The 26,520-nt window shown below is 50.6% G+C and overlaps 2 protein-coding genes across 26 annotated transcripts in view; one reads left to right on the forward strand and one right to left on the reverse strand.

Moving 5' to 3' along the window:
- SLC37A1 (solute carrier family 37 member 1) overlaps positions 1-6,324 on the forward strand; it is a 97,132-nt gene extending 90,808 nt beyond the window's left edge. For all 24 annotated transcript variants that reach the window (XM_081574212.1, XM_081574219.1, XM_081574206.1 and 21 more), the window contains 3 exons: positions 923-1,020; positions 5,708-5,772; positions 6,220-6,324. In XM_081574212.1, coding sequence (XP_081430338.1) covers positions 923-1,020; positions 5,708-5,772; positions 6,220-6,235 — 179 coding nt within the window. In that variant the 3' untranslated portion in view covers positions 6,236-6,324. The remainder of the gene's footprint in view (positions 1-922; positions 1,021-5,707; positions 5,773-6,219) is intronic.
- A 5,477-nt stretch (positions 6,325-11,801) lies between these two features.
- LOC145539898 (uncharacterized) lies at positions 11,802-21,685 on the reverse strand. 2 transcript variants are annotated; one of them, XR_014078035.1, is made up of 4 exons: positions 18,127-18,392; positions 16,351-16,384; positions 15,800-15,877; positions 11,802-13,765 (listed from the first exon to the last, which is right to left on the reverse strand). XR_014078035.1 is itself a non-coding variant. In XM_081574231.1 (4 exons), exons 1-3 carry the CDS (start codon positions 19,462-19,464, stop codon positions 15,802-15,804), a joined length of 339 nt encoding a protein of 112 aa, XP_081430357.1. In that variant the 5' UTR covers positions 19,465-21,685; the 3' UTR covers positions 12,886-13,765; positions 15,800-15,801. The 2 variants fall into 2 exon arrangements, 1 of the variants encoding a protein (XP_081430357.1); XM_081574231.1 differs by lacking the exon at positions 18,127-18,392 and adding an exon at positions 19,236-21,685 and having other exon boundaries at positions 12,886-13,765.
- Between the last annotated feature and the right edge of the window lie 4,835 nt (positions 21,686-26,520).

A 26,520-nucleotide genomic window follows, 5' to 3' on the forward strand; every position in this document is an offset into this window, starting at 1 on the left:
CTGGGAAACTGTGCTGTGTTTTCTCTCTGACAAGTTTCCTCCACTGTTTGTCTTCCTGGAAACCTTACCGGTCAATGTTTAGCTTTCTGGAGTCATCCTTCAGTTCTCTCTTTTCTTTGTCTGCCTATGTCTTTGTTCTTTTCCTCCATCTTCTCAGAGAGCCTCTTGGCTTTCCTTTCCCACTTCCGCACTCGACTTTTTATCTTCACCATCACAGTGTTCTATTTGTTGGTATCATTCTGCCCTTTTAATCCCCCTCTTGTTCTTTCTTCTTGGATGCGGTGCTATGAGATTGAATCCTGGGCAGTTGCTGGTGTTAGATGGTTTTCAGGCATAGATGCGGGGGTTTCACATGTTTCAACTTCATTCTCTGTGGTTCTCACGGGTGTGACACATTTTCCTAGGAATGTTTTTCTCCCTGGTTTGTTTATTTCCTCCAGGTTCCCCTCGAACCAGATTGTTTTCTTTCATATTGAGGCTTTCCTCTGATAACGAGTGAACCTTGGCTGTCCCCTCGTATATTCATGTTTAAGACGGAGCTTAATCACTCATTAAAAGGCTTTTCTGCACAGCAGGCATGGGGGAGTGTGAAAACTGTTGGTCTTTGAGGTCTGAGTGGGGTCTGGAGGAGGAGACCCCAGTACCCATGGGGGTGTGCTCCAGCATTCCTGCTGTTGTGAGGGAGGGGGAGGTGTGAAGGATCTTAGTTCTCCAACCAGGGATCGAACCTGTGCCCCTGCAATGGAAGTACAGAGTCTTAACCACTGGACCACAAGAAAGTCCCCTTAATGTATGTGTGTGTGTTTTAATTATGAATAAGGTGCTGAGGACTCCCTTATGTTTACTGGGCCGGGGTATCTGGGTGGTTGTGGTCCAGGGTCCTCTGCACACAGCACCACATGTGCCCATTTCCTCATTCCAGGAGCAGCGCTGGGCCCGCTCCTAGCAGGGCTCATCTCCCCATCTGGATGGAACAACGTGTTCTACATGCTCATGTTTGCAGATGCCTGTGCCTTACTGGTGAGTCACCTCGCTTTTCCTCCAAGGCTTTCACAAGTGTCTCTGTGGTTGTCATGGTCAAATGCTGGGGGCACTTTTTCCTGCGGATTTCTTCCACTCCCAGGGGACTTTGGGCTGGTGATGTGTCCCTCAGTGTTCCTGGTCCAGGGCTTTTTCTCACTCTGGTTTTGATGCATCCAGAGCAGCAGCAGGTAGTTTCCAGCAGGATGGGCGAGGTCAAGAGCAAGGGCTCCCTGGCCTCGGATCCTGAGCCCGTCAGCTGTGAGTGGTTGGGTTCGTATGACTTGGGTGGTTCCTTAGCCTTTCTGTTCTGAAGCGTCCACCTGTGAAGTGGGCAGCATGGGGATGCCAGGAACAGGATTACTATGTTACTGTGGGGATTAAAGGGGACAGTGTGCCGAGTCCCACCCGGTGACCTGACCATTCCCACATCATGTTTGCGATCAGCTGCACTGGAGAAGCGCCTGATTCCCACACCTAAAGGACCTCCAGTCGGAAGAGGAGCCGGGGCTGCTCACGCAGCACTGAGCAGTCCGCTCTCCGAGCCCCGTGGCCTGTCCCCTCCTGTGTGAGAAGATCGGAGAGATGGCGATGCCCGTCCCCACAGCACAGTCCTGCAGGGGCCACCTGTTAGAGCGGCCACCATGCTCACCCTTTTCGGTCACCCCACATCAGGCTCAGACCTGAAGCCACTGTCTCCTCTCAAGTCACCTGGAAAAGTGAACGTTTACCCCAGCACAAATGAGTTGAGCACCTTGGAAGTTTACATTTTCATTCCCGGAAGCCCTAAGTCACAGCTCCCCAACTTTATACACAATCAAATACCAACTCTCAGCTTATGAACCTGTGAGGTGTTCAAAGCAGTTCCTCAGTTAAGCCCCCTGATCATTTCTGCCAGGTAGCAGTGAAACTTCCATAATTATGGCTATTTAAAGATGCAATATTTTCTATTTCAGAAATAACATGTATATATACATTAAACTTCCTTTTACTGCACAACTAAACTCATAAGAAAGGAAGGGACATCCCCAGGACCCAGAAATACGTACCCAAATGAAAATGTACCAAAATGAAATATGTACCCAAACTGATGCTGGGTGGTTATACCTCCCCCACCACGGTCCCCACCCCCAGGTGCTGGGCTGGCCCAGGATGGGGAGCTGGAAGTAGAGACCCCCTCCTCAAGCCCGGACCCTCAGGGAGCCCTGGGTGCAGTGAAAGCATAAACACATATGCACACTGGCACAGAAGAGAACCAGGATCTGCGACTTCTTAGCCTGCTCACCAGACTGGGGGTTCTTCCTGGAGAACTTTTAGCCACAGGCCTGCCTACAGTAACCTTCAACTTTTTAACTTATATTGTGTAAGTATTACACAATGAGTATGTAATATTACAAAACAATGAGTAAAAAATGAGTATTAAAATACTCAAAAAATGAGTATTACAAAAAATGAGTAAAATTGATCCTGGAATGCTGATATACCCGGTTCTTCAGCAGAAGCAAATCCCAAATCAACTGAGAGGGACAAACCTCACCCCAGTGACTTGGGGTCCCACAGTTGTCACCCCGCTGCAGACAAGCTCACACCCCAAATCAGGCAACAGTAGGAAACGGTCTGCTGTGATGGGGTGACAGGCACAACAGACAGACCCCCCCCAAAAAAAAAACACAGGTAAAAGGGTTACCAGATAAACTAAAAATAAACATATTTAGCATTTCCCTGGTGGCTCAATTGGTAAAGAATCTGCCTGCAATGCAGGAGATCTAGGTTCAATCCCTGGGTCAGAAAGATCCCCTGGTGAAAGAAATGGCAACCCACTCCAGTATCCTTGTCTGGGAAATCCCATGGACAGAGGAGCCTGGCGGGCTACAGTCCATGGGGTCGCAAAGAGTCGGACACGACTTAGCGACTAAGCCACCAAGATTATCATACTAAGTGAACTAAGAAAGAGAAAGACAGATACCATGTGATATCACTTATATGTGGAATCTAAAATACACACAAATGACCTATCTATGAAACAGAAACAGACTCTCATACATAGAGAACAGACATGTGGTTGCCAAGGGGGAGTGGTGGGAGGCAAGAATTGGGAGTTTGGGATTAGCAGAGGCAAACTATTATATAGAAGACAGATAAACAAGGTCCTACCATATAGCACAGCTAACTATATTCAGTCTTCTGGGATAAACCATAATAACTATATTCAGTCTTCTGGGATAAACCATAATGGAGAAGAATATCAAAAAAGAATATATGTGTATAAACTGAGTCACTTTACTGCACATCAGAGACTGGCACAACATTGTAAATCAGCTATATGCACGTGTGCTCAGTCGCTTCAGTCGTGTCCGACTTTAGCCCTCCACGCTCCTCTGTCCATGGGATTGTCCAGGCAAGAATCCTGGAGTGAGTTGCTGTGCCCTCCTCCAGGGGATCTTCCCAACCCAGGGATCATAATTCAATTTTTGAAAGATGAGAAAAACAAGAAAACATTACTAAAGGTGGCAAAGAAGAAACCAAATTCATGAGAAAAGAACTAGAGCTAAAAAAGACAGAGCGGGTAAGATGCAGGTATAAGAAGATCATCCAGAATGCAGCCCAGGAAGAGATGGAAAACACTGCAGAACAGACAGAGACTGGAGGCCCAGTGCTGTCCAGGAGGAACTCTAAAGGAAGAGACTGCAAAGACCAGGACTCTCTGAAAAGAGCTGAGAACAGAAGCAGCCCCTGCGACGATGTGCAGACATGGGGTGGATACGAGGGACGTTGGGGGAGGATCCAAGCAGAAGTGCAGACTGGTTGATGCACCCCTACCAGCAGACAGAAGACGAGCTTAGAAACCCAGACCCCAATTACAAGAGGCACACCTGAAATGTCAAAACACAGAGAGGGCAAAAGGGAAGGCACAAACACACAACAAGCAAATAATCACTTTGAGGCTATGGGACCAGCCGGGTTAAATGAGAAACTAAAGCCACAATCACTGCAGGAGAGAGGCTCAGCAGCTCACCGAGGACAAACCTTCAGCCTTAAAGACCAGACGCGCCTCCTCTCTTTGCAGGTCCACAGGCCAGTTTCCTCTCCTTGCAGGTCTGAGACTGGACCCCGGTGAAGCCAGCAGGTCACCCTGGGGCCTGAGGACTGTCCAGTCACACTCACACCTGGGGGCTGTGCTCCCCAAGCCTCGGGCCTGCTCCTCAGTCTCCAACTTTAACCCCATGGGGCTGGGGCCACCCAGGTGGGCTCTGGGCCTAGCAGGTCCACTCACTGCGGGCATTGCACACAGAGGCCACTTTTGTGAGAAGCCGGTCTTTGCCCTTCAGAATTGTGGCTGTGGCTCACAGGGCACCCTGGCCCAGAGAAAACGCTTGCTTGTCCTTCCTCATCTCCTTCCTTTTAAGGATCTGCTTTCTGTGGTCACGGGCCCTCCCTGCTACATTTTGCACATATTGGAATTCGTCTTGAGGAGACTCCAGCTCAAACTCAGCAAGGCAGTGTTAGACTGTGGGGTCTAGAGGTTCAAGTTCACAAGATCGATGTCTTTAGCCGGGGTGTGACGTAGCCACCAACACTGCCCTGTCAAGTCCCCTGTTCTGGCTCGGCCACCGAGATCTCAGGAGCCCGGCGTGTAGGTCGGTCCTCAAGGAGAAACACCTGTTGTCTCCAACCTTGTATGGCCACCATACAAGGCAGGACTAAGCTCCTTCCTGAATCTGCTGCATCTAAGAAAACAGATGTTTCTACTCCCAGAGTCTGCCAGTAGACTTGGTACTTGGCAGCTCGTGTTTTATTGAAGGAGCCCCTCGAACGCTCCTCCAGCATCCCCACTGCCGGGGCCTGCAGCTTCCCTAAAGGAGGGGCCATGAGAGCCAGGACTTCCTTGGGAGCCCCTCTCACAGCCCTGAGCAACTCACATTGTGGGGGTTCCTCCCAGGGGGTGGGGAGGAGGGTGTAGCACTTAGGGAAAGACTAGGTCTGCAGCTGCAGACAGTTCCACCAAGGGCAAGACTTCACACGTGTATACACAGACTCTGCCGTCTTGGCAGGTAAGGCCGTAAGGGAGACGAAGGCTGAGCTGTTCTGGGTCTACCCTGAGACCGCGGGGTAAGCACAGGCCTGGGGCTGGTGCCCAGCTGTTCCAGGAGCTTCCGGGGTGGCCGGAGCCTCTGGTGACAGTGGCCAGTGAGCACTCGCCTGGCCTCAGAGTCACCCCGGTCCCCCCAGTGTCACCGTGACAGTGAGTCACCTTGTCCTTTTTTTCCCTTGGATATTTTATGACTGGTCCAGTTTCATTTAAACAGACATCCTTCTGGCTGAAATCTGGCCTAAGGGCCTTATTCTCAGGAGCACGGCCTCCACAGTGACGCACAGGACTATGTGGCCAGCAGCCCTGCCCTGAGACCAGGCCTGCAGGCAGCTGTGTCTGAGGTGGGCATTGGGGGCGCCCACTGCTCTGCTTTAGAATTCTACATTCAGAGGCACGGGGCAGCCCCCCTCCCCGATCATGTGACACAGGGAACCACAGACATGACAAACTGGAACTTGAATGCTGAGCTTGTTGGGCAGGGGGGACTGGCAGAGTGGGGAGTGGCTGTGCCAGCCCCTCTCCAGTGACAGCAGGGCCCCCGCCCAGGGTCTCCCAGCAATAATGTGGTCTTCTCTTTGCTTTGGGCACATACAGTTTCTGATTCGCCTCATACACAAGGAGCTGAGCTGCCCGGGGTTGGCGACAGGAAACCAGGTTCCGTAAGTGTCCCCGGCCCACACCTCACCCATGCCCATCACGTACTGCCCGCTGCCACACCAGCCTCCCTGAAAGGCCACACCTCACCCATAGTCCCTGGCACTCTACATCTCACTCACTCTCATTTCTCCTTTCCTAATAAATACCTGGTGGGGATGTGATCCAGGTAAATCTTTTCTCAAAATAGAGTGAAAAAACGTATGGGGAGTTGATTCAGTTGTTCTTCTCTTTGGGCTGCGGCTTTGGGACAAACGGCAGCTCCCGGGCTCTGCCTGGCTCTGCCCCGCTTCCTGTGTCCTGTCCCCTCCCTTCTCCCCAAGGCCAGGGCAACGGGAGGCCTCAGGCTTCCCCGGCAGAGGGGCAAAAGCGGGCACGTGGGCTCTGCGCTTTGGCCGTGATTGAGTGCCGCAGGCCGGGTGACCAGCTGCATTTTCTTCCTCCTCTTCCAGGTTTAAGGAGCACTGAGTCCTCGAGTCCCATGAAGGAGGGCTGGGCCCATCCTTCACAAACTGTTTTTCAAGAGAAAGTTCAAATAAAGGATCCTGTGTTGAAAAGAATGATTTACCCTTGCCTTTTGCACATTCACCTGGAAAAGACACACAAGCCACCTTGAGAATTCCTGGTACTGTGTCAGCCAGGCCGTGGGGTTCAGGCCACGGGAGGGGAGCCCATGGGCAGTGCTGGCTGCCACCCCCTGAGCCCCTCAAGCAGGCACCTCCCGGGCGCTGGGCGGCCGCTCCACGTCCAGAGTGACGGCGGCCAGGACTGGTGTGGCACCCAGGCCAGCCCTGGTCTCTCTCAGGTATTACAGCACTGATGTTGGAGCAGGTGGGGCTCTGACGACAGGAACACGCCGGGGGACAGTAGGGACGCTGCAGGTGGTGGGAGACCAGGCAGCACAGACGCCTCTGCAAGGACAGAGCTGACACCTGTGTTCACACCAACGCGGAGCTCAGATCAAGGATGTCCCCAGCACTTCCTCCTGCTCTTCGGCCACCCAAAAATGGTCCAGGGTGGACTGCGGTGAAACCATCAAAGCCTTCAGACAAGCTGGAGGGCAGAAGGGCCACCATGGAACCTGGGAGGTTCCTGTCACTGGAGCCCCAAGGGCCATGATGCCACTGGCCCCATGAGGGACTGCCAGGAGGACATGCGAGGTCAGCCCTGGGGCTGGGAGTGGCCAGTCCCTCCCCCCAGCACTGCAGACCTGGGCCTGTCCTCGGAGACTCAGATTTATTTATTGAAATGTGTGTGGTATTATGGAAGCTTAAGAGACGCAAGTGGCGCCTTGTTATTTATTAAGACAAACTCCGGTTGTTCTCTGGCCACTTGCTTCCTCAGTTGTTGCCCTTTGAAATAAAATGTTTAAAAAAAAAAACTCAGGCGGAATGTTGGTTATTTCTGCTCGCATCACCATTATATGCAAAAAAGAAAACTTCCAGGGAGAGCGTGTGCCCTTGGTTTTCTCAGGGTTGGATTCAGTCTGTGGTTTTGCAGCTGGAAGTGGAGACCATTTCCAGCAGAGAAGGGGTCACCTGGAGACAGGCTGGGACCTGGGACCCTTTGCTGCAGAACTCACACCTGGGCGAACCTCTCCTCCAGCAACAACACAGAGAAACTATAAGGGACTAAAAGTAACTGTGTGCGTGTGCAGTTGGGGCAAATTCTGGACGAAAGAGGCAAAAAGACCGAAACACCCAATTGCCACTTCTGAAGAGCAGGGAGCAAAAGGAGGACTGAGCATGCCCCTGCACTCAACAGCACCTAAGGGGTGAGCAAGCCACCGGAAGCCACCCCTCCGCCTGAGCCCAGACACACCCCTCCCCTCTCCCCACCCCTCACCCCAAATAAGGAAGCAGCGAGCAAGCAGGGGACGTGTTACTGTTCTCACTTCCCACCACTGTAGCAGGGGCTCCAAGAAAGCCTTGCCTGAGTTTCTTGTCTGGCCTCTAGTCAGTTTGTATTGATCGTGGGAGGCCAAGAACCCTGGTCAGTATCAACCCTGCTCGGGGACAGCCCCCAGTCTGCACATGGTCCCCACTCTCCAGGGAAGCGCAGGCAAGTGAGAGCTCTTCTGAACACAGAGGTCTTCACAAGGAGGTTTGCCTTTTTATTAACAAAAGTTACACACTTGGAAGGTTTCCTTCTACGAAAGATAAAATTCCCATTTGTTAAAATGTTAGAGAAGACTCTTGAGAGTCCCTTGGGCTGCAAGGTGATCAAACCAGTCAATCCTAAAGGAAATCAGTCCTGAATATTCATTGGAAGGACTGATGCTGAAGCTGAAACTCCAATACTTTGGCCACCTAATGTGAAGAGCTGATTCATTGGGAAAGACACTGCTGCTGGGAAAGATTGAAGGCAGGAGGAGAAGGGGACAACAGAGGATGAGACGGTTGGATAGCCTCACAGAAGGGGACAACAGAGGATGAGACGGTTGGATAGCCTCACAGACCCAACAGACATGAATTTGAGGCAACTCCGGGAGACAGTGAAGGACGGGGAGCCTGGTGTGCTGCAGTCCATGATGTGGTAAAGAGTTGGAAATGACTGAGCAACTGAACAACAACAAAAACTGGATTCCATACAGTTCTGCACACAGTTCACTCAGCACATCCTTCACTCCTCCCGCTCTTCCCATCCTGTCTCCTCCTCTGCCTCTGGCCCACGAGCCCAGGACATATCCTTCTTGTCCTTCCTCCCTGTCCTGGGCTATAAACACCCTCCCCTCCTGCCTGGTCTCCAGGAATCACAGCTGCCTGAGTTTGTCTGTGCCCTGCGGACTGCAGGCCCCCTTGCTGCCACACAGCCCCTGTCCTTCTTTAGACACTAAATTGCATAAACAAGGGCGGGATGAGACTGATATAATCATGCCATTAAGTAATTCCCATGGAATTCTTTTCTAGTAAAATCTGGAACCCACTGCCCTCGCCTCAGAGCACAGTTCCTTCTGGGGCCTGAGCTGGTCAGACAGCCAGATGAGGTCTCGAGTTGACCCAATTGATTTCTGAACCTTCCCCAAAGAATAGCCATCCTCTGCTATGGTTCAGCAATAGGAAATTTTTAGGACGGGGTCACTGTTTTTCCCAACTCGGGAGACTAAGGTGTTAGAAGAAAATCTTCCACGATCCACGAAGGAAGGAGGGCGGCCTCCTGAGCCTGCAGAGGGACAGAAGACAGCGCCCTTGACGGCCCCTTTAGAGAAGGACGCGCACACACACTATTTCTTAACGCAGTTTAGCTGAAACCTCCTCTACCCATGAATGAAAGAGTTTGTCCTGATTTTAAGGAAAAAAGTATATGATTTCAATACAAAAATACATCATCATTCCACATGGAGCAGTAGCTGAGATAATAACCTTCTGCAAACAGCCTTCCCGAGGTGCCTGCCTGCTTGCATTCGTATGGAAATAAGACTGCCTTTCATGAATATCTGTGTCAGTGAGATTTTCCTATTCAAATCCACAAAAAATGCCCCATATTGAAATGCAAGCTTCTGAGAGGGGCAGGGAAGGAGCCCGAGAACGCAAGGATACAGTCCTTCAATCACAAAGGAGAGAAAAACTGCTTCCAGAAATTTGCCATAATAAAGAGCCCCCCAGGTCACAAAACCAGAACCCCCTCCAATTGCCAGCTTATAAAATCTAATAAAAATAAATTACTAGAAAAAATGAGCAAAAAAAAAATACAAGTCATAACTTTTTATCATTAGATTCAGCACACATAAAACCACTCTGCCAAATTGCCATGGAAGTTTGTGAATGCTTACTCCTGTCTCTATTTACCATTTTTTTGAAAATTTCATTGGCATATAGTTGATTTGTAATGTTGTGTTAGTTTCAGGTGTCCAGTAAAGTGATCCAATTATACATATATTTTTTCTTTTTCAGATTCTTTTCCCATATAGATTATTACAGAATACTGAATAGAGTTCCCTATGCTTTATAATAGGTTCTTATTGATTATTTTTTAAAAGATTTTTTTGATGTAGATCATTTTTAAAGTCTTTATTGAACTTTTTACAATATTGTCTCTGTTTTATGTTTTGGCTTTTTGGTCATGAGGCATATGGAATCTTAGCTCCAGAGACTGAACCCACACCCCCTGCATGACCACCGGACCATCAGGGAAGCTTCCAATTATTTTAAATTTGGTAGTGTGTATAGGCTTCCCCTATGGCTCAGCAGTAAAGAATCCACCTGCCAATGCAGGAGATGCAAGTTCAATCCCTGGGTCAGAAAGATCTCCTGGAGGAGGGCATGGCAACCCACTCCAGTATTCTTACCTGGAAAATCCCATGGACAGAGGAGCCTGGCGGGCTACAGTCAATGGGGTTCCAAAGAGTTGGACACGATTGAGCACGCATGCAACGACTCAGTGTGTATGTTAATCCTAAACTCCTAATTTATCCTTCTCCTCATCACAAGTTTCCCCTTTGGTAACCATAAGTTTGTTTTTGAAGTCTGCTTCTCTTATCATAAACTGTAACCAGTGGCCTACCAGCCACACCTTGGATAGGAGATAAACTTGCAGGTGAGGGTTCTGCGGCATGGTGTGGCTTCACCCCAGGGATGGCGTGGCAGGGAGGAGGGCTTGCAGGCTGGCCATGGGCTGGCTGTGGGCATGCCAGGGCTGCTGTGAGTGGCTCACACAGTGCGTCATGTCAAGTGTCCCCATGGAGCCTCAGCAGCCTGGCTTCCAGGGCACCCCGTGTTCACCCCACTGGGAAGTGCCGACAGTTCCTCTGTGGACTGGCCCGGCACAGGCTTCCATTTCTCCAAACCAGAGCCCTTGTTCAAAGTCAGAAACAAGGGCTGTTCATGGTACTAGAATATAAGACGTTTTCCCTTTTCCTGGGGAAGGGGCAGTGGGAGGCAGGGTCATGGGGCAGCCGAGGGTCCGGCCCCCAGCCCCACACCACTGTCACAACCAGCTTTGCTATAAACCACGGACCCCAAGAGAACACCCTCCAGGACTCCACACAGCACCCACGGAGCAGTCAACCCAAGGACAGGGCCCAGTGACTACAGTGATCACAGCCCGTGAAGCCAGCACAGCCGTGCCGCTGCTTACCCCGGGCTAAGACAGGGCTTGCAAGCCTGAGGGAGAGCTGGCTGATCCTAAGGGCCCGGGATCAGCGTCGGCCGAGGGGGCTGGCACGTCCCCCCCAACCCCAAGCTGCCCTGCACGTTGGTCATGCAGCCCCTTCAGGCGTCCTCCTCCAGGGTGTCCGAAATGTCCCTACCGCCAGGATGCAGGTTTGGGCTCATCCACCACAAGCTGGGAAGGTCTGACTCTCCAACTCCAGTCAGTCAGTCCCTTTTAAGCTACCCTTTCGCTGGTCAGCCTGGTGTCACTGTCCCCTGAAGGCCCAGACCTTCTGATGTAGTTCTAAGGAAGCATAGTTAAGTGTTGTATCCCCAGCCTGTTTCCACCCCACCACGGCCAAGAGTGCTGACTGACTGGGGTGTTTACCAAGGCCCCGGCAGCGGGGCTCCAACGGCAGTGACACCTTCACGGGAAGCATGTTCTGCACCAAAATCCGGACTCCCCACCCCAAGTACAGCACAGGAGCTGGCGCCCTGCACCCACACAAAGCCCGGCCCTGAAACTGGTGAGTCGCTGGCCCAACTAAAATGCTCCCATGACAGGACAGGAGCATCACCTCCAAACTCACTGGGAGGACCTCAACTGGGGACCTGGTGATGTCTTGACAGAGTGTTGGGTCTCTGCCTGCGGGCAGAGCAGGGCGAGTCCTGCAGCTTGGAAGGTGGAAGATGGGCAGGCTGCGAGGGACTTGCCAGTGTTTACAGGTTCAGACCCCTCTCTTTTCTGGAGGTCTCAGAACCTGTGTGCTAAACATTGTTTCCTCTCCTCTTCCCATCAGCTTTACTTACTGCTATTTATGTCCCAATAGCACCAACAACTGAATCGACTTAGCAGCAGCAGTAGCACCAAATGGCTCACGTCTGGCCAGGACACATTGCACACTTGTAAAAGTGTTCACAGATCTACCAGCATTTAAAATGGATCAGTTTAGATTATTTTTACTACTTTGAGTCAATCTAAACTTACAACCTAAAGCAGATAACTCTGGCCAAAAGATGTCTCTTGCCTCGAAGTCGATGTGACTGGGGTCCCCGTGTGGGTTGCGTTTAGCCAGAAAACCCAGGTGCTTTATGGGTAAGATAAGCAGGTGGCTTGCTCCAGAGGGCAAGCGCTACAGTGGTCACTCCACACATGCGCCAGATGCGAAAGGCTGAGGCCAGCACTGCCTTGCCTCCACCCTGGTACCCAGAACCAGCTCAGCCCAGGGGAGCCCCTCACCCCTTCAAGTACAACCAACCGACTTCACAGTCATGTAGCCGGTATCCAGGGCAGAAGATAGAATGTCACCCCCACCCCAGAAAGAGCCTGGGGCCTCCCTGCCCTTAAAAGTCAGCACTGTTCTGACCTTGCTGGTTTTCCTGTCCAGCAGTGAGTGAGGATGTGTGTCCTGTCGTGTGTCAGTGCCTCTGGGCTCTTGTGCAAGCCTCTTAAGAACTGTTGTCCATTGTCCTGTTGGAATGATGGCTTTTTCTTTCTGATTTGCAGCAGACTTCTGTAGTTGGTTATGTCTCTGATGGTTGGTTTTCCGCTTGGCTGGTTGCCAGTGCCCATTTATTCATCAGTCACTGATCCAGGCACTGCCAGGGGCCTTGATGGACGTGGTTTGTTGTTGTTGTTGTTCAGTAGTTAAGTCATGTCCGACTCTTTGCAACCTTTTGAGCTGCAGCATGCCAGGCTTCCCTGTCCTTCACCATCTCCCAGAATTTGCTCAAACACATGTCCATTGAGTCCGTGATGCCATCCTTATATATACACATGTGTGCGTGCTAAGTCACTTCAGTTGTGTCCAACTCTTTGCAACTCTATGGACTGTATCCCACCAGGCTCCTCTGTCCATGGGATTCTCCAGGCAAGAATATTGGAGTGGGTTGCCATGTTCTCCTCCAAGGGATCTTCCTGATCCAGGGATCAAACCCACATTTCCTATGTCTCTTGCATTGGCAAGCAGGTTCTTTACCACTAGTGCCACCTGGGAAGCCATATATATATACATACACACACATACATACGTATGTATATATGTTTTTTCTTAATTGGAGTATAATTGCTTTACAATGTTATGTTAGTTTCTGCTGTACAATGAAGTGAATCAGCTTATGAATCCCCTCCCTCTTGGACCTCCTCGTTCCCACCCACCACCATCCCACTCCTCTAGGTCATCACAGAGCACTGAGCTGAGCTCCCTGTGCTCTACAGCAGCTTCCCGCTATCTGTCTTTATGTATCTGTCTGCAAGTATGTATTTGTGTATCTGTGTGTGTCTGTGTGTGGTTTATATGTCCATGTTTGTATATGTGTGTATGGTGTGTGTCTATGTTACGTGTGTGTATGGTATATACATGTATGTGGCGGCGGGAGGTGGGGAATGCACGTGTAATCCCCTACTGGTTCTCTTTCTGTTAGAACCCTAACCTGTACGATACCTTCCTCTATTGTCTACATGTTTGTTTTAAGGGGATGTTTCTTATTTTTATCATTTTGAAAGCAGGGGCAACACTAGAGAGTCCACTCTTGCAGGGTTATGTCTCAGCACGTTTTTCCAGGGGCTGCAGCAGAGGCAGGGCTGTGGAGCCCGGGGCTCTGCCACACCTTCAGGGACATCAGCATCGCCAACCGCTAGAGCTCCACCTTCAGAACCCCCAGTCTGGGAGCCACACCCGTGAGGACACATCTCGGCTGCCTGGAGTCGGGACTTCAAACCTATCGGTAGACTGGTGTCATTCTTTCATCCAACACACACACGGCCGAGTGTGGAGAGAGGCAGTAACGCTCAGGGTGAGCACACCCTCTGCTTCGTGGGGCCGGTTCTGTGGGGCCACAAACTGTGACAGCAGACAGACCAGCAGTGTCCTGTTGGGGGTGGGGCAGTTCCAGGAAGAAACTAAGCCTGTGGGAGGGGACAGGACAGGTAGGGGTTACTTTACATCAGATGACCATCTTTGGGGAAGGGATCGTTGAACAGAGGACTCAGTAACAGGACGGAGCGAACCACCCAAGGACCTGGGGAGAGGGCTGGATGGTCAGTGGGCAGCGGCCACAGAGGGCTGCCATTTTAGCCAGGATGGGCCAGGCCAGGGAGGCAGGATGGAGGTGCAGGGGGAGGCAGGGAGAGGGGACAGGACCCTCGGTGGGTGAAGGGGTGGGTGGCGGGGATGATATGGGAGGGCCTAGGGGCTGGAGGAACAGTGGTAGGTGGTTGGTGGTCAGCGGGCCTTGGTGCAAAGACTCAGGAGATGGTGCTAATATGAGGCTGAGGTTGACCATGGAAACAGGGACAGATGTGGTGGGGAAGGGTGAAGTTGGGAAGTTACTGGTTAGCCATCAAGGAAGAGTTAGAGATGGAAGGGTCAGAGGAAAGGGGACCTGGGTGAAGGCTTCATTTTGGCCACAAAATCACAAGCTCAGAGCTGCCAGAGGTCACTTGTCAGTAGCGGACACTGAGAGCCCAGGAGAGGCTCAGAGACCAGTCCAGGTGCGCTGGCCGCTATCCCTGCCCACCGTCCCCTGTGAATGCCGAAGCCAGGAGACCTCCGGTCACTGGGTGCCCTGGACATACCCTTGTCTCTATGGCAATCCTTCCGGCCCCTGTGCCTCGTGCCTCCACGCCCAGGGTACCAGCCATGTTCCAGGGGTTCTGGCCACTGATGGACAACCAGGGGCTCCCCCACAGCTAAGGGGTTGGGGGGCTACTGGGACCTGAAAGCCTGCAGGTCTGAGAGGCAGGACCTCTGTTTTGTTTTCTTCAGTTCTCTGTGAACAAAAGCCAGAACCTTCGCCACCACTAGAGGGCCTCCCCGTGCTGAGTCACAGAGGGACCTGGGGAAGGATGGCCACGTCCCCGGGGTTGGAGGGGGCTCATCTGCAGGGGCTCCCTGGGCCCCCAGCCAACCCCCGAGCTGCCCTCACTGGCTGGGTTGTCAGAAGGTCCCTTTGTTTCCATGTCACATTTAATTCCGTACAAGGAACCGAAGAGCCAGCGCCATGTATCAGGTGGCCAGCCTGGCAAGGGGATGGGCGGGCCTGGGGGCAGAGGGGAGGAGGGTGGACCCTGTGCAGCCAGGCGGGCTGATGGGGGGCCTAGGAGACCCCAACCTTTGTGAAGCTCAGCTAGGCGGGCTGATGGGGGCCAGGGAGGCCCCGACCTTTGTGAAGCTCAGCCAGGTGGGCTGATGGGGGCCAGGGAGGCCCCGACCTTTGTGAAGCTCAGCCAGGCGGGCTGATGGGGGCCGGGGAAGCCCCGACCTTTGTGAAGCTCAGCTACACCTTGCAGTTGGGTGATGCTCCATCACATTCAGTCACCACCCCTCCTCCCAACACTTGTGAGCCCTTGTCTTCACCTCCTTTTAAAGAAATAGCGAAGGGGCTGAGGTCCAGACAGTCACCTGCTCAAGCTCCCTGAGCCCCTGAGCCAGGGTTAGCATCCACGTGTCTGACCAAAGCTCACTGTTCATCTATCCTTCTCCAGGGAGGCCAGAGCAAGCCAGGCTTCCTTGTGATTTTGTTTTATGGGTTTTTTTTTTTTTTTACTTTTTTGTTTTTTAACACCAAAAACATTTTGTATTGGGGTATAGCCAATTAACAGTGTTGTGGTAGTTTCAGGTGAACAGCAAAGAGAATCAGCCATAGGCATACATGTATCCATTCTCCCCTACACTCCCTTCCCAACCAGGTGGCACATAACATTCAGCCGAGTTCCATGTGCTAGGGATTTGGAAAAGGTCATGTACACACTGCTATATTTTAAATGGATAACCAACAAAGACCTATTTTTTTTTAATACTTCTTATTAGGGAATTTTCATGGTTGCATGAAATTAACACAGTAAGTTCCATGCACCCATCCCCTGGCCTCAACAAATATCACTGTGCATTTCCTCTCTGCCACTGCATTTCTATTTTCCTCTAATAATGTTACGTCGTACCTTTAGGCAAATTTTAGAATCATGTCCTTGAACACAAACACCTTCACGGCCTCCACCAGCAGTTTGCTCAGCTCTCTTCTGTAGGAGCAAAGATCAGACATTGGTCTCCACCATCCAGACAAGTCACTGCCGCCCCGAGAGCCAAAGTGACAAGGATATGGCGCTAATGGTGAACCCGCCTGCCGATGCAGGAGATGCAAGAGACCCGGGTTCGATCCCTGAGTCAGAAAGATCCCCTGGGGGAGGTTAGGGCAAGCCACTCCAGTATTCTTGCCTGGAGAATCCCATGGACAGAGAAGGAGACTGGCGCGCTACAGTCCACGAGGTTGCAAAGAGTCAGACATGACTTAGTGACTGAGCACGCAGGCACACACCCCAAGGATCAGAGCTGGGAGCCCTGGGGATGCAGGTCCTGCTTGAGACCTGACCCCGAGGGCAAGGAGCGAGCTACCCCCCAGCACCGAAGTGGTCTCACTTCTGCAGGTGATCACAACTGAAGCAAAGCAGGAGGCTGACAACATGAGTTCTGAGTAACTTGGTCTTCCACTCACCTCCTCAGCTGCAGGATTTCACAAATCCAATCGCCTGGTGTTGAAAAGGAAGAGAAATGAGTAAGAAACTCAAGTTACCACTAAGTTCATTTTTAGAAACTGCAGCATGAAATGAAAAATGAGTGTCTCCAGAATACCAAGTAAGGGGAAATGATAAATGATGCCTCCAAATCGCAGGAAATGCAAGGAAACCATCCAAATGCCCATGACTCAGAGATGCCCAGGGGCCAGATTTGATCAGAACAGGGACCCACTGGAGGGCTTTCGACTCAGTGACAAATTGAAGGTGTTAATGACACCCTCGAGGATAGGTCAGCTCTCGTCCAAAGCCAACGCAGCGTGGAGCTCAGTGCTTCTGGGGCCCCCGAATCAAGTGGGAACAAAAGTCCAGGCCTGTTCCCTGAGCTGCCACTCAAGCAGGGACCCCAAAGGGCTCTCAGGTGTGTGACCAGGGTTGTGCCAGGGGTTAGTCAACCCCCAGAGCTGAGTCACCACCTCTCAGACACCATCCTGTGTGGGGACAGCACAAGCCAGAGCAGGGGCTGGACTGTAACACCGAGTGCTCAGCTCAACCACCTCTACAAGCCTGCTCTTCAAGGCTCGCCCTCCCAGCTCTGAGGCTACATCACTTGGCCTTGTGATCCATCTGCTCCCCTGGAGTCCCAAAAAGTCCTCCTGTCTCTTTGGTCCTCTGCAGCACTAATTTGAGTTTTCTACCAGATATTCTTGCCCCTTCTAAGCACCAGGAAAGTCTTGGTGGCTCAAACAACAGAGAATCCGCTTGCAATGCAGGAGACCTAGGTTCAATTTCTGGGTCAGGAAGATCCCTGGAGGAGGAAATGACAAAAACCCACTCCAGTATTCTGACCTGGAGAATCCCATGGACAGAGTAGCCTGGTGGGCTACAGTCCACAGGGTCACAAAGTGTTGGGCACAACTGAGTGACAGCACACACTGCACACACTTCCAAGTACACACAGCTATTGCACCACCAGCTCCCTGCCTGTTGAGCTAACGTGTTGTGAAGGGAGTGACCTGTGTCCCTTCCGGGCTGGAGAATGTAATTGCCCGGTGTGATCCTCCAGAACACTTTTCCCTCTGCCATGGTGGCTGATGATGTTGAGATGTGGTTGCTTTGTGAACCTGGTTTAGATGTGAGCAGAGCCCCTGATGGCTCCAGGGGTCCCCACCATGAAACCTACACAACCGAGGGGCTGGCTGGAGGATCAAGAAAAGAAGATCATCAGAAGAAGGAAGAGGGTCCTACTTGGTGGGCTTGGTTGCTCATTTAGTAAAACTGCCGCCTGTGACCCAGGGAGGCAGGTCTTCCACCTAAGGACACCATTGCTCTTGGGGATACAGCTGAAAACTGTATTTTAGTGTGTGGGGATTGGTCACTATGGATTTGTTGCCAAGACATTATACAGAAAGACAAGCTCAGAATATAATCCTCTGGTTTGTAAGCGGGGATGAAAGAGACAGAGACTCAAACTCAGGAACTCACAGGATTAGAAAGAAGCTACTGGCTTCCCAGGTGGCACGGTGGTAAAGAATCCACCTGCCAATGCAGGAGATGTGGGTTCATTCCCTGGGTGGGGAAGATCCCCTGGAGGAGAAAATAAAAACCCACTCCAGTATTCTTGCCTGGGAAACCCCATGGACAGAGGAGCCTGGTGGGCTACAGTCCATGGGGTCACAGAGTCAGACATGACAGTGACTGAACCATCACCACTGATTCTCAAACTCCGACAGCAAAGTGATGAAATCAAGAAATACCTGGAGCAGCAGCCACAGGAACTTGCGCCACAACCGAGGGTGAGATCAGGGTGAGGTCAGTGGATCAAGGTGATTCCCGGGGAGTCACTCCAGGTGGACACATGGGAAGAGAAGAGGTCATGTCTCCCAGGTCAGTTCACAGGCTTGGGGACCACAGCCATATCTCCTCATTGTGGAGGTAATAGGACCATCCACCAAAGAAACTAAAACCGGGAAGAAAACCACCAGTACCCGTTATCTGCAGTGGCTACACTGTGTGAAGTCCCTCTGAGCCCAGAATTAGAAGTCTAAGTCATGGCTCCCAGGAAACACGGGATCCTACAAGCCTCTGGTCACGGTTTCATCAAAGAGCTTGTTTGAGCTTGTTTGGTGTATGTTTCTGTGCAAAGACAGCTAATTCCATACATGTTGTTGATTCACTAACTCTGAGCTCCAGCCAGCAGCTCCATAGCTCACTCCTGTAAACCAAGCTCCTCTGATGCCTGAGCTTTCGCCAGAGGGCACAGCCCAGCCTCCTGCAGCTGGGACACGAGACAGCACTCCCACTGCGTGAAAGTGTTAGTTGCTCAGTTGTGTCTGACTCTTTGTGACCCCATGGAATGTAGACCGCCAGGCTCCTCTGTCCATGGGATTCTCCAGGCAAGAATGCTGGAGTGGGTAGCCATTCCCTTCTCCAGGGGATCTTCCCAACCCAGGGATCGAACCTGGGTCTCCTGCATTGTGGGCAGATTCTATATTGTCTGAGCCACCAGGGAAGCCCACTGTGCTTGGGGCCATTTAGAAAGCAAAATCACCAGCAAAAAGCACAAAAATATAGAAAAGCTGGCACTAAATAGGCCAGAAAAGGAGGCTGGTTTGCTGCACGAGCTGAAACCAGAGGGCGGAGTCATCCTGTCATCCTCGGCTGGGGCCGTGCCCGGGCACTCAGGTTCTCTGCCCTTCCCTGCCCCCTCCCCCGTGCATGTCTGAGAAAGACATCTTAAATTCCTTGGGTGATGATTTGAGGTTACAAATAAATTTTCTCAGGTAGATGAATTTAAAAACACAGAATTCACAAATAACAAGGAACAGCGGTAGTTGGGGCTGTTTGAGAACTTGAACATACGCACCGGCCATGTTCTCATGGAGCAGACAGGCTGGGAGAATGGCTGGAGAGTCCTCCTCTGGGTTGCGTTCAGATGTGGCTGAGGAGAGGGGCGGCAAAGGGAAGGCCCCGAAAGGCAGGCCCATGGCCAGAGCTCGGTGGATAGGGCCTTTCCTATCCCACTGGGCCTCCAGGATGGCACAGATCCATGGTTCCCGCCTGCCCACCCTCTTGCCCCTTTCTAGTGGGTACATGGAGTGCTGTCATCCTACCTGGTTCCAATATTTTATAGTAAATGTGGGGGAATAATGTGTCTTTTCATCAGTCTCTGGTTCCTGATGTGATAGGGACCCCTGGGCATCACCTCTGATGCGGAGGCCCTCCACACACATCACCCAGAGAGCCAGAGAGCCTGGAGATCTGAGTTCCCTGACCAAGAATCAAACCTGTGACCCCTTCAATGGAAATGCGGTGTCTTAAACACTGGACCACCAGGGAAGTCTCCTTCCTCACTCTCTCAAAGCAACCTGAGTGAGGCTATAGGGTGGCGGCCGTGCCATCTGGGTTGGGGTGGACTCGTCCCTGAACCAGGCAGGGCTTCCCCTCCTGCATGGGCCCACTGAGAGGGACCTTCCCTCCAGCCAAGTGTGTGACCTGGGCCTAGGGGTACTGGGTGACGTGCCGCCTGCAGGCCCTCTGCCCAGTTCTGCTGGTCTCAGATGCTCGTTTCCATCTGTGATGGGTGATTTATGAGGCCCACAACCTTACGATTTGTGGGGGTGATAGAGCCTAGCTCACCCCAGATGAGTGACCAGATATCCCATCTCCTCCAGCCCTTTTAGCACATCAGCATTTGTGTCTCAAAGGCACAGGATCCTTTGCTGCAGATGGAGCGTCTTTCCTCCAGAGTCTCTGGGACCGGCGCTGTGGCTCTGCCATGAGGGCTGGCCTCAAAGGCCACGCAGCATTGTCCCACTGATGACTCCTCTGATGGCACACGGTGGGCCTGATTGTATGGGTGGAGTCTCAGGGGTGCTCGCTCTCAGCCCAGCCCGACTGCAGAGCTCTCTCCTTCTCTGGGCTGACTCACGGCTGGTGCAGTCTTCCCAAGGGTGGAACGTGCTGCCTCCAGGGTCCACAGGGGCCTGGCCAGGCATTGTCTGGGGGCTGATGCAAGATGCAGGAACTGATGGGAGGTCCAGGTCAGTTTCTTGTTAGGGACCCCTGAGAATTGTATTGGGGCTTCCCTGGTGGCTCATCGGTTAAGAATCCATCTGCCAATGCAGGAGACTCAGGTTTGGTCCCTGGGTAGGGAAGATCCCCAGGAAGAATAAATGGCAACCCATTCCAATATTCTTTCCTGGAGAATCCCATGGACACAGGAGCCTGGCGGGCTCCAGTCCATGGGGCTGCAAAGAGTCAAACAAGACTTAGCAACTACTAACAATAACAAGAATTGTATTGCTGTGGTGGTTCTGAGTCTTCTTAGAGTTTCTCTTCCACCTGCTGGATCTCGGGTACCTCGCCAAGACTCCCAGGGTGCAAGCCTTTTCTTGTTGCTTATCACCCACGCAGCATGACATCATCAATGTAGTAGAGCAAGGTGACGTTCTTTGGGATGTCCGGTCACCTGGATCTCTTGGGACATAGAGTGCATGAGGTGATGTGGACATAGACCTGCAGACTGTTTCCTCACCAGCAAAGAAAAGCCAGCTTTGGGGGTAACCACATACCTGAGCTGTGCTCACCTGTTTGACAAAGAGCCACCTGGAGGGAAGCTGCCATTGAGGCTGCTTCCTGGCCACTCCAGGACTCTCCTGCTTCTGCAGGGGCCAGACTGGCCAATCAAAGGTAAATTACATGGAGCTGTGATGAAGCCCTCTACCCCTGCATCCCTCAGATCCTTGGGTGTAGAACTAATCCCAGCCCCACCCCCATCTGGGGTGGAAGAGTGTTTTTTTTATGTACTGTCTTGACCAGGGTTGGGGGCATTTCCAAAGACTTCCACTTGTCATGTCCCACTTGTTCTTACCCCATGGACTGAAGACCCAAAGCCAGATTGCATCAAGTTTGTCTCTCCTAATTATAATCTGGGGTCTGGGGACATGACCATAGGGAGTTAGAGCCCCAGTGTACCTACTGTAAGCCAGTCCTTAGCTACAACAACCTGGAAGACTACCTGGCTGTATGTACACCCATTTGCCATTAAGTTTTTGATCCTCAGGTGCCAACATAAACTCTAACTTATGTCTGAAAGTAAAGATGAAAGTGTTAGTCGCTCAGTCATGTCTGCCTCTTTGTGACATCATGAACTACAGCCCACCAGGCTCCTCTGTCCATGGGATTCTCGAGTCTCGAGGCAAGAATACTAGAGTGGGCAGCCATTCCCTTCTCCAGAGGCTCTTCCCAACCTAGGGTTGAGACCTGACTCTCCTGCATTGCTTATGTCTAGTGATCATTAAAATGTTTGGATTCTCCCACAGTCACCCAAGTGGCTCAAGTCGTTGTAACAAGTTCACGTGTGGCACGTTCAGTTCTCCAGGGGACCCAGGCTTCTCAGGTCCAGAAAGAGGACAAAGCATTGTGACTCTTGAACAGGGGAGCTGTCTTCACCCTTCAGATGTCCATCCTTGCTTTCATCTCATGATCTACATCCTTGTTGGCAGCAGGTACATTTTGCTCCTAAGGATGCTACGCTGTATTAACCATGGAGCTCTGCAAGTTGCCACCTGACCTTTCTGTTCACCTCAGTGAGAAAGGAAACTCTGCAAAGAAATGCTGCAAAGGACAACTGCAATGAAATACTGTCTGCATGCATTCTGACAGGTCTGCACCCACACCAGCCCCTGTGGTTTTTATGTCTTTGTCTCTGTTGCTCTCAATGATTCTGGTTTCCATGGCCCCTCTTACAGTGAATCTTGTCCACAGATGAGGCCACTGCTGACTTCTTCCCGAAGTGCTCATCTCATCAATGCATTTCATGTGCCTTTGGTCAACCGCATGGCCTGCAGGACTTCCCATGCAATAAAACCGTCTCATGGGTTTGGAGCTTACACGGTTTACCCATTCCAGCAAGCTATGTTACATCTCCCACCAAGTTATCCCATTGTATTTGTAGATCTTTCTACATATTTTCATTCCACCAATTTTTAAAATATGTTTTGGTATTATGTTACCTGATGCTGGGAAAGATTGAGGGCAAGAGGAGAAGAGGGAGACAGAGGATGAGATGGCTGGATGACATCATCGACTCGATGAACACAAGTTTGAGCAAACTCCAAGAGATGGTGAAGGACAGGGAAGTCTGACCTGCTGCAATCCATGGGGTCACAAAGAGTCAGGCACAACTGAGTGACTGAGCGACAACAATTATGTCATTAAGTGCATATGAATTTAGAATTGTTATACCTTCCTGGTGATCATGGCACCAAATGGCAATCCACTCCAGTATTCTTGCCTAGAGAATCCCATGGACAGAGAAGTCTGGCCAGCTACAGTCAATAGGGTCACAAAGAGCCAGACATGACTGAGCAACTAACACACCTGGTGAATCAAAGTATCCCTCTTTGTCATTAATAAATGTGCTTCTAGTGATTTTAAGCTTGAAGTCAATTATGTCTGTTAGTATATGTACACTAGGTTTCTTTTTTGTGAGTATTTGCATGGCATGTTTTCTTTTTCCATTATTTTATTTTAAGCCATTTTTATCCTTTGTTATTTAGTCACTAAGTCGTGTCTAACTCTTTTGTGATGACATGGACTGTAGCTCCCAGGCTCCTCCATCCATGGGCTTTCCCAGGCAAGGATACTGGAGTGGGTTGCCATTTCCTTCTCCAGAGGATCTTTCCAACCCAGGGATTGATCCTGGGTCTCCAGGATTGGTAGGCGGATTCCTTACCATTGATCCAGCTGGGAAATACCTTTCCAATACTGTGGGATGTAACAAAGCTGTGTCTAGAGAAACATCTTGGGTTTTAAATGCTTTTCTTCAATGAAAAGAATTCTTAGCCAATTTTTTTTTCAAATATTGCACCTGCCAAGTCTTTTTTCCCTTCTCCTTTTCAGATTCCTATAATTATTTATGAAATCTTCTCACAGTAACCTTTGGGTATTTATGCCCTATTTTATATGTTCAGTCCATGCTTTATTCTGGGTGTTTGCTTTGAACCTATTTCAAATTAACTCTTTTTCTCAACAGCTAATCTCACATTCTGTTAAACTAATCCACTGAGTTTTTATTTCAATAATTGTATATTGTAATTCTCAAATTTGTATGTGGATATTTTCATTTATGCTATGTCATTTTTTTATAGTTTTCGGTTCTCACTGATTTTAACATTTTGCCTGGTTCATTCCAGTATCTGGAGTTCCTGAGGGTCTGTCTGATTTGATTGTCCTTTGTTTCTGCTGGTTCTTATTAACACTGTCCTTTGTCTTAGAGAGTTCAGTTGTTCTAGATTGTGTGCTAGACATTGCACTTGAAGAAAATATTTTGCAGAAATAACTGATGCTAACATTTTTCTCTGAGAATTTTTTGTGACTGCCAGGCACCTGGCTGGCTATATTAGCAAGCTGGAATCCTTTTCATCTAATTGTATAAACTGAGATTCTCTGAGACATCATAATGTCTAAAAACTGGGTTGAAATTTTTATAAGGGTTTCTTTATTTTCAGTTCACTTTTTCCTTTGGGGGCTTCCCTGGTGGCTCAGATGGTAAAGAATCCACCTGCAATGCGGGAGTCCTGGGTTGGGAAGAGCCCCTAGAGGAGGGTATGGCAACCCATTCCACTATTTTTGCCTAGAGAATTCCATGGGCAGAGGAGCTTGGAGGGCTACAGTTCATAAGATCGCATTTCCTTAAATGCAACACTTTGGGGTCCTAACCCAAGGAAGAAGGCTTGCTAAGACCCCCAAACTTGGAGGGTCTTGAACTCCAAATGTCGTCCTCTTTTGCTGTGGGATGGCAAAGGCACTTCCCGGCCTCTCAGCGGCCTCTTCAGTGATCAGCAATCTCTCTTATTGGAATTGCTGCCCCAGATGCTGGGCTCATCTTTCCAAATTCTGATCTCTCTTTGTTGGCCTAGTGGATCAGTATTCAAGAATATTTTTTTCAGATATTTTGTTAAAATATATCTTGTCCTCAGAGGGAGGGTTGGTTCAAATTGCTTAGGTCACTGTTACTGGAAGCAGAAGTATTTATGCTGTTCTTACCGTAAATTTGGCAATTCACTCTTTGACACCAAGAGATCAAAGCTTCAAACAAGCTCACTTTGCCAGCCTGAGTTCGTCATTCTATACTCTGAATACAAATGGGAAAAAAATATAGTCAAACTTTGTGCAAAGTTCAGAAGCCTGAGTACAAGCTGACCCAGAACCCTGAATAGGTTGCTTTTCAAAGCTCGCCTGTCAGTGGGTTGTCTAGAGGTCAGAGTGTGTGTTCCCACAAGGACAGTTCCCACAAGAGCCCCGTCCTGGGGTGAGCCCCTGAGACCATGTGAATTCTATATCACAGGATCAGAGGTGAGGATGGGAGCAAAATGACAGGAGGCAGAGAAAGGACTCCATCCCTCTGCCGAGCATGAGGAGGGCCCAGGAGAACACGTTTAATAGGCTCACTCTGCCTATGGCAGAACTTCTCTATGTTCTGAGCGCTCAGCCTCCAAGCACCCTGTGTCTTTCTGGGTCCCCAGTGCCCTCTGTCTCCCCGGGTCCCCAGTGCCCTGTGCTTCCCAGGTCCCCAGTGCCCTCTGTCTCCTGGGGTCCCCTGCCCACTGGAGAACCTCACCCAGTCTCTCACCCACCCAACCTGCTCCATGCTCCCACTTCATCTCATTGTTGTCCTTCAAACACCTCCTCTGTAGGCCATCTCAGCTCATAGTTGATGGAGGGAGGAATCTGCTCAGACTAATTTCATGTTTTTAAAGAGGCATCTGTTGTAACAGGCAACTTTATCATTTCAGGGAGCAGAGGTAACTGAGTGGACAGAACGCTTGCAGAGAAATTTGGTGAAGTAATCTGCAGGGGAGGGTACAATGGGAGAGACCATCTCCAAGGTGCCTCTACTCTAACTATTGTGTGTGCGTGTGTGCAGAGTTGCTTCACTCGTCAGACTTTTGAACCCTGGACTGTAGCCCTCCAGGCTTCTCTGTCCATGGGATTCTCCAGGCAAGAGTACTGTAGTGAGTTGCCATGCCCTCCTCCAGAGGATCTTCCAGACAAGGATTGAACTTGCATCTTCTCCATCTCCTGCACTGCAGACAGATTCTTTAGTGCTGAGCCACTGGGGAAGCCCACTGCAACTATTTCATTCCCTTAATTAGGTCCTACACTTCTCCAGCTCTTTCTCTCCCTCCTGTTCCGAATCCTAGGATCTCTCAAAGTTCCAGGTCTCGGTATTTTTTCAGTGGCTCCCAGGCAGAATGGTGTCTGTGTTGTATCAAGGGGACGAGTGACAGACGGGGGAGGGGAGAAGGCAGGGCCGGCCCCGAGGCTTCTAGACCTCTTGTCCCAATAAACCAGGGCATCCATCAGGCTGGGATTATTTACAGTCACATTTTTTAGGTTTGTGTCTTGACCGAATCAAATTTGGTTTACATGCTACAGTGTTGTTGCTCTATTTTTTTGTTTGGTTTTTGCTTTTATTATCAGTTTAAAAACAAATCAAAGTCAAGCTTCCATTCCTGGCAGGTCTCAGTTGCCTATGCTTTACTTTAATGGACAGTTCGGTTGTGCTCAATTTTTCTAGAAACAGAAAACCTTCCTAGTTTTGTTGAAGCCACAAGAGGAGCTCATGCTGTGAGCCGGTGGAAGGTCATTGGAGGACCCGAGAGTTTTACAGCCTGTGGTCTGTTGGCCAAGCTTGGTCCCCCGCTCCACACATCGGCTTGGCCTTTCCCATTTACAGGTGAAGGAGCGAGGCCATCTGACGGTCATCCCTGCAGCTCATGCCCGCCACCCCAGGCCTCCACCGACGGCTGTATGACACTGCATGCATTTCTCTGCAAACCCCGTTCTCATGGTTTGTGGGGGTCTGATCAAACTGCCTGTAGTAGAAAACCACTTTCACCAAGGGGCTATTTTTGGACAACAAAATTTTGAAATTTTTTTTCCCCAGAGGGACCTCTCTGGGCTTCTCAGGGATGAAGGGACGTTTGACACATATGACCCACTGCAGGTCTGGGCAGTTTACTCCCTGACAGTTTGGTTTTTGAATACAACCTGACAAACTCCAGAAGAAAGGACAAGGTCTTGTGGACAGAAGCCATATTCCCAGTGACCATTCCTGCATTTCCTGATGGGCATGGCCTCAG

The sequence above is a fragment of the Giraffa tippelskirchi genome, chromosome 2 (genome assembly GCF_054371585.1).
Source record: "Giraffa tippelskirchi isolate mGirTip1 chromosome 2, T2T-mGirTip1v1.2.pri, whole genome shotgun sequence".
Lineage (NCBI taxonomy): Eukaryota > Metazoa > Chordata > Mammalia > Artiodactyla > Giraffidae > Giraffa > Giraffa tippelskirchi.